Raw genomic sequence first — 10,576 nt, forward strand, 5'->3', positions numbered from 1 at the left:
TGGATTCTTTTTCCAGCCCCTCAGATTCCTCTACCAACTATGCCCTATCTCCTGAGTGCTCAGAACTTCAGAAACCATATTTCCTCTCCAATGGGCATCTGGAAGCACAAGGAATATGCAAAAGACTTGGGCTATAAGGGGCAGTTCAGCCCTCAGCATCTCCAGGGTCCTCACTGACACTCTCCTTGCACCCTCCCTTGGGTGGCTTTTTCCAGTTCAGCCAGGTCTCCAAGCAGCCACCACTTTCAGAGGAGCCACCCAGACTTTAGTGACAAGTTGTGGGACCTCCCAATCAAGGCTGATTCTAGAAGGGCATAGAGGGCTTTTTTCTGGAGCTGGTTCTTAAAGCATGGGAAGCAGCAGAATTCCCTCCTACCCACAGGCCCAGCCACCTGCAGAACTCTGGTCAGGATCCTCATTCATTCATTCAACAGATTCTTATCCAGACTCCATTCTGTGCTAGGCCCTGAGCTCAACAACAGGAATTTGGTTTACAGGAAAACTGGGATTCAGAAAGCAGAAATCACTGGCCCAGGCTGACTCAGCCTGTGCATGTGAAAATGGTGATGTCCGAGTCTGTGGACCGGCCGGGACAGAGGGAGCAGTGCTGTGCTTTGGGGGAAAGACCCTGCTATCTTCCAGTCCTCTGGCTTCGTTGTCCCTGGCCAGCAGATAGCCCAACATTGTGCCTGTCATGAAGGACTGGGCCAGCTGCATGGAGCAGTGTAGGGAATCTCCCAGAAGACCTCTGTGGGGGCTGATGGGGAAGCGGGGTGACTGGACAGGCAAACTGGCCCTGGCCCCGGGAAAAGGGCAAAGATACGTATTCTTCTTAGGTGTCTCTGGGTCGTCCATTCCATCCTATACCCAGTCCCTCCCAACAACCAATTGAAGATTTCTCAATTTCCAGATCTCATAAGTCCTCCCTGCTGCACCCTGAGCAGTTCTATCTGTGGGTAGGCCCTAGGCCCTGGGTCTGGTTGGCCTATATCTGGGGGGACCATGGGAGGATGCTACTGGGCCTTCAGCTGTATTTTGTCCACTGGCTGTATCTCCCTCCAGGATCCAGGATGTCGTGTTGAATCCCCAAGGATGTGGGCCTGGTGCTGGGATCTCTGACCTCAAGAGAGCAGAAGGTCTGGAGCCCCAGCTCAGAGTGCTCAAACCCTGGAGACCCCCAAACACCACTCACCAACAAGCTCTGCCATGGCAGCCCAAAATGGAAATGCTAGTTTTGCCACCAACTTCAATCCACCCCAAGACCACGCCTCCTCCCTCTCCTTCAACTTCAGTTATGGCGATTACGAGCTCCCTCTGGATGAGGATGAGGATATGACCAAGACTCAGACCTTCTTCTCAGCCAAGATCGTAATTGGAGTGGCACTGGTGGGCATTATGCTGATTTGTGGCATTGGCAACTTCATCTTTATTGTTGCTCTTGCCCGCTACAAGAAGCTGCGCAACCTCACCAACCTGCTCATCGCTAACCTGGCCATCTCTGACTTCCTGGTGGCCATCGTCTGCTGCCCCTTCGAGATGGACTACTACGTGGTGCGCCAGCTCTCCTGGGAGCATGGCCACGTGCTCTGTGCCTCTGTCAACTACCTGCGTACCGTCTCACTCTATGTCTCCACCAATGCCCTGCTGGCCATCGCCATTGACAGGTAAGGATGCTGGGCAGGAGTAAGATGGGGGTGGGCCAGGCTGCCCCTTCCCTCATTTCAGCTCTGGCAGCTGGCATAACTCCAGATTCAGATGCTTGCTGATCTGTCAGACAAGAGGTGGCCTGGTTTCTCCAGCTGTGGCTCATGTTCTCCCAAATGTGGGCACAAGTGACACTCCTGAGTCATGCCCCCCCACACACACCGTGTCTGCTTCAGACACAAGCATGTCACATAACCGTGAGTGGCACCAAACACAGAAACAAAAGCAGCATGTTCAGGCAGGTTACTACTTAGAAGCCATGTTACACAGGTTAACTAAGGCAGCTTCCAGTCAAGATGGCACATGTGAAGTTTTTCTGGTAACCGCTCTCCAGATCAAGACACAGAACAGATACCTCCCCTAGAAAGCTTCCTCGTGCCCCTTGCCAGTCAACCCACCCACCTCAGGCAAACATTGATCTGATTTCTATCATCATAGTTTAACATTGCCTCTTCTTTAACTTCATAAAAATCGCAGTATGTACTCTTTGTTTCTGGTGACTTTGTTGCAGAGCTGATTTTAAAATAAGATTGCAGTGTTTGGTTGCAAAAAAAGGAAAGGACATTCTTACCTTTCTTTTTTGTATATATCCATGTGCTCATTTGCATATATTTACATGCGATGCTCTAGAAGTCCTTGATCTATTGTAAACATGTAAAGTAAAATTTCTAATAACAGCTTCAGACAAATCTGACACGTTTTATTTATGTAAACAGTTGTAGGCCAGCATTGGGCCACCAGTGGCTCTGTGTGAGGGGGCAATTGGTGTCACATCTTCTTGGTCCATCATTGTGGGTTATGCTGATACGCTTTTCTTTCTTCTTTCTTCTTTTTTGTTTTCTTTGTAGGGCCACATCCCTGGCACATGGAAGTTCCTGGGCTAGGGATTGAATCAGAGCTGAAGCTGCCAGCCTAAGCCACAGCCACAGCAACACCAGATCTGAGCTGCATCTGTGACCTACACTACAGCTCACGGCAACACCAGATCCTTAACCCACTGATCGAGGCCAGGGATCAAACCCGAATCCTCATGGCTACTAGTTGGGTTCTTAACCCACTGAGCCACAGCAGAAACTCCTGAAACGATTTCTTTTTCCTTTTTGTTGTCTTTTGTCCTTTTAGGACTGTACCCCAGGTATATGGAGGTTCCCAGGCTAGGGGTCTAATTGGAGCTACAGTCACTGTCCTATGCCACAGCCACAGCAACGCCAGATCCCAGCTGCATCTGCGACCTACACCACAGCTCACGGCAACGCTGGATCCCTAACTCACTGAGCATGGCCAGGGATAGAACTTGCAAACTCATGATTCCTAGTTGGATTCATTTCCACTGTGCCACAACGGGAACTCCTGAAACCCTTTTCAATGATATATTTTTAATCATATTTTTTCCTCTTTTATCTTCCTCCTTTCAACTCCAGTTTTTCCCTCATTCTCAGTGCTGTCAGTTTATTGTTCTGCTTAATCAACCAGTTGATCATTTTTCACTTTTGATAATATAATACACATCCAGATGTAAGAGACATTTTCCTTTTTATAATCTAATTCCTGTAGGAAGAACAAGTCTGTTACCCCAACTGTAAGGTGCTTCTACCAGCCAACTGCACAAAATTCCCCAGGAAAAAATAATACAAGTGTCTTTGATGCAATGGACAAAGTCAGATTCCTGGGCCCCACCCCAGCTCTACTTGAAGGAGGCATCTGCATTTTACCCAGTTCCCTGAGTGATTCTGATGTTTATGCAAATGAAACATCACTGTTCTCATCCCTTTTGTTCCATTGAAACTTTGTCTTTGTAATGTAGTTGTGGGTTTTTTTCTTTTTCTTTCTTCTTCTTCTTTTTTTTGGGGGGGGGAACAGGAGAGGTTCTTACAAAGCAATCACCCTGTTAAACACAACAAGTGGTTCCTTTTCTACCCCAAACCAGCTCTGCCTCTGTCACCTTCCAACTCAGTCACCAGTTCCACCATCTCCCAGTCACCCAAGCAGGAAAAACTACCATCATCCTTATTCTTGCCCTCTCTTCCGCTCCCGCACCCCTTGTGTGCAGTCCTTTATCAAGTTCCAGCAATTGTCCCTCCAGCCTCATCCCTTGGCAAGTCATGGCTGGACCATCATAATGCTCTTCTAACCTGTCTCTTCGCCCCCTCAGGACCGCCTGACTGTCCCCTGAAATCCATTGTCATCCATATTAAGCATCAGAATATCACCATTGTAGAGTCTTTCTAGCATATTTCATTCCTTACAAAAACTCCAAAAGTTCTGGTGCCTATAGAACACACACCAAATCCCAAATCTAGCACTGCAGAGCCTTTATAGTCTTATGCCAACCTGTCTTCCAATCCAAGGCTGTATATGAAGACTTAGAGTTTTTCCAAAGGTCATTGTATTTTAAGTACAACAACCATGTCTTCTATCTTTCTGTTTCCATAGTGCTTAGCATGGAGCCTTACACCTGTGTCTTAGTTTGGTTTACTCTCCAAATAGACTCTGAGACTAGGATTCATGTGCAGGCAGCATCCAGGAAGCTCCTATGGGAGATAGGAAGTGAGGCAGGCTGGGAAGATTGTCAGTACAGGCTGGGAAGATTGAACAAGGTCCCTCTGTGGGCAATTGAGGCTTATTCCTGCTGCGGACCTCTGGCAGCTGGTGTAGATCACGCCTCAGAGTTTTCCCAGGAGTGGGAGGGGAGGGAGCTCGGATATTTATACACTGACTCTCATTAGTCATTTGTGAGGGCCGCTCTGGGATTTCTATGCAGGTTACCAAGAGGACTCTGGGAGCCAAAGAAATGCAGGTGTTAGCAGATGGGAGTCGAGAGGTATGCACTCTGAAGTGATGAGAGCAAAGGGTCAAGAGCAGGGCACCGACAGCATCTGCTCCAATCTCATAGATCCACATATTACTGGTCCTACTGTGTGCCCAACTCATGTGTTTGGAAACAAAGCAATAGGAGGCATAGCCCTTGACCTCAAGGAGCTTTTCTTCCACACAGAAGCTAGAATAATCAAGTGATAAGTCAAGAGTAACTCGGAGGAAAACGTGATCATTATGTTAGTGATACAGTCTGGGAATGCTTCATGAGGAAGGTGTTAAGATTTGAGTGTGCTACTTCTGATCACCTCCTATTCACTCACTGATGAAGGCAGGATGCTCTGGCCCTAAGAGTAGTAGATGAACACACAGCACCCAAAACTAGGATGATGAGACTGACAGCAGTTGGTTGGTCTCACATACTCCCAGCCCAGGGGAGGAGAACACTGCACATCCAGCAGGGCCACGTGGGGGGCTGCACTCAAAAGTATAGTGAGCCAGGAGGGGCTGTGGGAAGCAATGGTGACGAGAGGATGAGGTGACCCTTGGCTTCAATGGAAGGATATGATTGGCTTGTGTGAGTAATTTTGCCAACTGGCAGGGAGGTGAAACCCATTAGGGAGGCAGCTGTTTCCACTGATAGAGGGGCTGGCAGGACAGCAGCCTTTCCCATTGGGTGGAGGGGTGTGTCTGGTGAGAACAGTGGAACTCACGGCTAGGCTTTGGGGACCCTGTAGGACTCAAAGATGTCAAAGCAGGATATGGAATTTCAGCCCTTACAATCGGGACCCTAATAAATAGCATCCCTCTTTCTCAATTTCAAACCAATTGAAAAATAGGGGAAAATGATAAGAAAGCTGGATGGCTAAACCCTTACTTTTGTTGAGATGACACTAATATTAAATAATGGGCTTAGGAGTTCCTGCTGTGCCACAACAGAATCAGCAGTGTCTCTGCAGCGCCAGGACACAGGTTCGATCCCAGGAGGGCACAGTGGGTTAAAGGACCTGGCATCGCCATAGCTGCAGCTAGGTCACAGTTTCGCTCAGATCTGATCCCTGGCCCAGGAACTCCATATGCTGAGGGGTGGCTAAAATAAAATAAAATGAAATAGCATGCTTGTATCTGTGGGCGTGGGGATCATATCATACTCAGAATTATATAAACCTGCAAACCCTGACCAGCATGGGAGAAGCATAGACCTCCCTGTGCACTTTGTTTCCTCCTGGATAAAATACTCCTGTCCTGCTATGTAGAAATATCAAAAGGGCTTTCTACTGCCGTTTCCAGATGCCGCAGCAAGAAGGAGAGCAAGGCTCATGTGCAAAGGGCCTGGAAGGGATGCTATTTGAAGTCACATAGACCCCAGAAGGAGAGTGTTGACCTCAAGAAACACACATCCAAGCAGATAGATGGCAACAAAGACCTTGCAGGTGTCCCTCTTGCCAGTGAAGGAGTTCTGGAAAAAAGATGGGTTTAAACAGAGTGTTATAAGTTCCACCCTACTTTATGTATATCTACCTTCTTAGAAAGAATATTTCAGAAAGCCTGGGAGGTTGTCTGTAAAGTTATTTTATCTCCATTTCACAGATGAAGAAACTAAGTCCCAGGAGCATAAATGATTTATCCAAGGATTCAGGTGCACAGCTGATATCCAGGGCCTCTGAGTTACTCCTAGGCCAGTGTTCCCTCTTTTATGATTTGATGACAACTCTGAATTTTGGAGCATCCTATAGGATGAGGAAGAGGTTACTGCATGAAAAGGAATTAAAGTTTAAGAGTTGACAGCAGAATAAGCAGGGGTGTGGAATTTCTCTTTGGTATTGGTTACTGGGATACTTTTCATGCCAGAACCTGATTGAGAGAGCACTACTCAGCCTTGACTTAGTTCTGCATTATGTAAAAACTTTGGATTCAGTATGGTAGGCAGAATAATGACACCCACCCCCCAAGATATCCACATCCTAATCCCTGGAATATGTTGTGCCTAAGGGGAATTAAGACAGCAAGTGGATTTCAGGTTGCTAATTAGCTGATCATAAAATAAGGATATTATACTGGATTATTTGGGTGGGGCTAATGTAATCACAAAGGTCCTTAAATGTGCAAGAGGGAGGCAGAAGTGTCAGTGTCAGGGTGTCAGAGTGATGTGATATGGGAGGAGCTTGGCTGGTTATTGGTGGCTTTGAACACGGAAGGTGGCCATAAGCCAAGGAATGCAGACACCCCTAGACAAGAAACAAGCAAACCAGATTCTCCCCTCTGAGCCTCCAGAAAGGAACATACCCCTGCCTACACCTTGAGTTTAGCCCAGTGAGACACATCAGACTTCTGACCTCCAAAACTGTAAGATAATAAATTTGTGTTAACTGATTGAATTTGTAGTTATTTGTTACAGCAGCAGCAGGAAGCTGATACACTCAGGCATCACCGAGTGATGGTGATTGTGAGATGTCCCTGCCCCAGTGAAGGATGGGCCAGCCCATTTGTTTCAACCTCCAGCCTGTGAGCCTTGTGCCACCCAAGCAAGTCATGTAGGTTAATTTGGAAAAGCTGGGTCCTGTGGATGGGTGAAGAACTCCAGGAACTCCTAATCATTACTATCCAGCAAGGTTGAAGCCAGTGGTTGGGATGGGATCCAACTTTATCTCAGGCCTTCAGAAAGCTGCAAGCTGGGAAGAGCCATGCTGCATGGGATATCCTAATTGAATTCTATGTGTCCGAGCTGCCAGCAGGCAAGGGGCAGGGAAGAGTAGATAAAGCAGGCTTGTGACAGAAATATTGCCAGGACCAGAGAGAAATAATATGGCAGAAGGCCTTCTTGGTCAAGTCAAAAACTTGACCAAAGGGTCTAGTTACAAAAGGAGGGTTAGTTGGATAGAATTTCTATAGGTGGATTCCTGCTTTTGATTACAACCTGATTTAAGCTCCAGGTATGAGGTACATGTTCATTTTCAAGGTTGAATTATTTCTTCCCTGCTCCTATGCCTCTTTTCTTCCTATACCTTCCTCTACCCCATGAAATGCACAGGAATGGGAGTTCCCATGGCGGCTCAGTGGTAATAAACCTGACTAGTATCCAAGAGGACTTGGCTTTGATTCCTGGCCTCGCTTACTGGATGAAGAATCAGGCATTGCCATGCGTGTGCTGTAGGTTTCAGACGTGGATTGGATCTGGCATTGCTGTGGCTGCGGTACAGGCCAGCAGCTACAGCTCCGATTTGACCCCTAGCCTGGGAACTTACATACGCTGCATGTGCAGCCCTAAAAAAAAAAAAAAAAAATGCACAGGAATAATTCCAGGACACTAAGGCCTAAATAGGTGCTGATAGGTTTCTCTGGAAAGAAGGTATTCAACCCACACAGATGAGCTCATTCCCCTCTAATGGCTCCAACCTCTTTCCTAGGCAGTGTGGCTCATGGAAAGAGCAGGATAAAGGCATTAGGCTATGTGCTGCTTTATGGTGTCCGGACAACTTTACACACCTTCTCATCAGAACATGAGACAGCCCAGGGACATGAGTAGGAAAATTTGGCATCAGGAGCTGGGGTTCTATTCCCTACACAAAATGATCTTGGGCAAGTCATTTACCTCTCACTAGATTCCCCGGACTCAACCTTGAGCCCACCCCTACCCTCCTGCTCTGTAATGAGGGATGACACCTGGAGGTAGAGAGAGAAAGACCTAGTCCGCAGCCGTTCTTTCACCTCTGCACCATGAGATATTTGTTTTGTTTTGTTTTTTAAATTTTATTGGAGTTGACTTACAGTGTTGTATTAGTTTCAGGTGTACAGCAAAGTGAATCAGATATATATTTTTTTCTTTCCCATATAGACTATTGACTAGATTTCTCTGTGCTATACAGTAGGTCCTTGTTAATTCTTTATTTTATATACAGTAGTGTATATATGTTATTTCCATCCTCCTAATTTATCCCTTCCCACCATGGTTTCCCCTAATACCATGAGATATTTGTTTTGTTTTTTAAATTTCATTGAAGTAGAGGTGACTTACAATGTTGTATTAGTTTCAGGTATACAGCAAAGTGAATCTGAGATAGATAGATAGATAGATAGATAGATAGATAGATAGATAGGCAGACATATATACATTTTTCTTTCCCATATAGGTGATTACAAACTATTGACTAGATTTCCCTGTGCTATATAGTAGGCCCTTGTTAATTATTGATTTTATATGCAGTAGTGTATGTGTGTTATCTCCATCCTCCTAATTTATCCCTTCCCACCATGGTTTCCCCTAACACCAGGAGACATTTTGATTGAAGAGTTTTGAAAGAATTATATTCTTAGACGGAACGGCAAGCTCCAAAGCCAAGGTGGTCCCGATAGGACTCATAATCATGATAGGCCACATGATTTTATTGAACACTTAGTACATTCCAAGCATTGCACAAACATTATCATAGCAGCCCTCCAAGGCAGGGTCATTTTTACTCTATGTTGCATTTGAGGAAATGAATTTCAGAGAGACTGAGTGATTCACTCAAGACTCCAAGGCCAATCAAGCAAAAAGCCAGGATTTATAATTTTTGACAGAAAGCCTCTGCTGTTTCCACTAAACCACTTCTCTATTCCAAATGCCAAATGATGTTGCTAAAATAAGGTGAAGCATGTTGGGGCTGGAGAACTCATTGTGCCATTTTTGTCTGCTATTGTAGGTGTTTGCGTTAGTTAAAAACTAGTAATGATTCCAAGCATGCATCGTTGTTATTGATGACTTCCCTCCCCCACCAGATACCTTGCAATCGTTCACCCCTTAAAACCACGGATGAATTATCAAACAGCCTCCCTCCTGATCGCTTTGGTCTGGATGGTGTCCATTCTCATCGCCATCCCATCAGCCTACTTCGCGACAGAAACTGTCCTCTTTACCGTCAAAAGCCAGGAAAAGATCTTCTGCGGACAGATCTGGCCAGTGGACCAGCAGCTCTACTATAAATCCTACTTCCTCTTCATCTTCGGCATCGAGTTCCTGGGCCCCGTGGTCACCATGACCCTGTGCTATGCCAGGATCTCCCGCGAACTCTGGTTCAAGGCGGTGCCTGGGTTCCAGACGGAGCAGATCCGGAAGCGACTGCGGCGACGCCGGAAGACGGTCCTGGTGCTCATGTGCATCCTCTTGGCCTATGTGCTGTGCTGGGCGCCCTTCTACGGCTTCGCCATCGTCCGTGACTTCTTTCCCACCGTGTTCGTGAAGGAGAAGCACTACCTCACAGCCTTCTACGTGGTTGAGTGCATCGCCATGAGCAACAGCATGATCAACACCGTGTGCTTCGTGACGGTCAAGAACAACACCGCCAACTGCTTCAAGAAGATGCTGCTGCTCCACTGGCGGCCCTCCCACCGCGGGAGCAAGTCCAGCATGGACCATGACCTCAAAACCAGCAGTCTGCCAGCCACAGAAGAAGTGGATTGTATCAGACTGAAGTGATGACGGAAGATCCAGAAGCCAGTACTTGGAGCGTAGTTCAGCAATGATCAAGTTCACAGGCTTCATGGGGAAAGGGCAACTGTGTTCGCACTTCACTGCTCTCGAGGAGCTAGATGCTTCTGGAGTCCTTAACATACAGTGAACCCAGACACAAACCACAGCAGGTGGCATTTACTTATATCTCTTCAACAACTACTGTGTGCATAACCACACCATTGAGAATGGACAAGGACAACAAAACCTGACATTTACTGGTTACCTACTGTGTGCAAAAATATTTAAATAGCAAAATGAAAAAGCAGAAGCCATTGGAGTCACCAAGCTATATCCAGATATCTAGGTGGTCAGACAGAGGCCACAGATGGTTATAGCGGCCTCATTATCCCTCTTTCCTCGTTGTATATCTTGTCAGTTTAGGAGAGTCAAAAGGCTGCAGAATACAGCACTTAGACACAATGGAAGTCAAAGGTAAGTTCATGCCATCGCATTGAGCTTTCCCACCCAACTCTTATCACATCCCTAGAACGTTCTCTAGGATTCTGACTGCCAGAAAATAATTTGCTCATAACCAAGTCATTGGTTATCTATAATGGTGTGATTTCA

General features: G+C 46.5%; 1 protein-coding gene across 1 annotated transcript; it reads left to right on the top strand.

Moving 5' to 3' along the window:
• The first annotated feature begins 1,141 nt into the window (after positions 1 to 1,141).
• PROKR2 (prokineticin receptor 2) lies at positions 1,142 to 10,156 on the top strand. The gene is made up of 2 exons (XM_047770372.1): positions 1,142 to 1,664; positions 9,277 to 10,156. Exons 1-2 carry the CDS (start codon positions 1,207 to 1,209, stop codon positions 9,971 to 9,973), a joined length of 1,155 nt encoding a protein of 384 aa, XP_047626328.1. The 5' UTR covers positions 1,142 to 1,206; the 3' UTR covers positions 9,974 to 10,156.
• Positions 10,157 to 10,576: the final 420 nt, after the last annotated feature.

Source organism: Phacochoerus africanus, chromosome 3 (genome assembly GCF_016906955.1).
Source record: "Phacochoerus africanus isolate WHEZ1 chromosome 3, ROS_Pafr_v1, whole genome shotgun sequence".
NCBI lineage: Eukaryota > Metazoa > Chordata > Mammalia > Artiodactyla > Suidae > Phacochoerus > Phacochoerus africanus.

What these genes read in the sequence shown, in the direction of transcription:
- PROKR2 (XM_047770372.1), top strand. Translation starts at nt 1,207, where the DNA reads ATGGCAGCCCAAAATGGAAATGCTAGTTTTGCCACCAACTTCAATCCA. An exon ending in CTGGCCATCGCCATTGACAG is followed by an intron (nt 1,665 to 9,276) that starts GTAAGGATGCTG and finishes CTCCCCCACCAG; the next exon opens with ATACCTTGCAATCGTTCACC.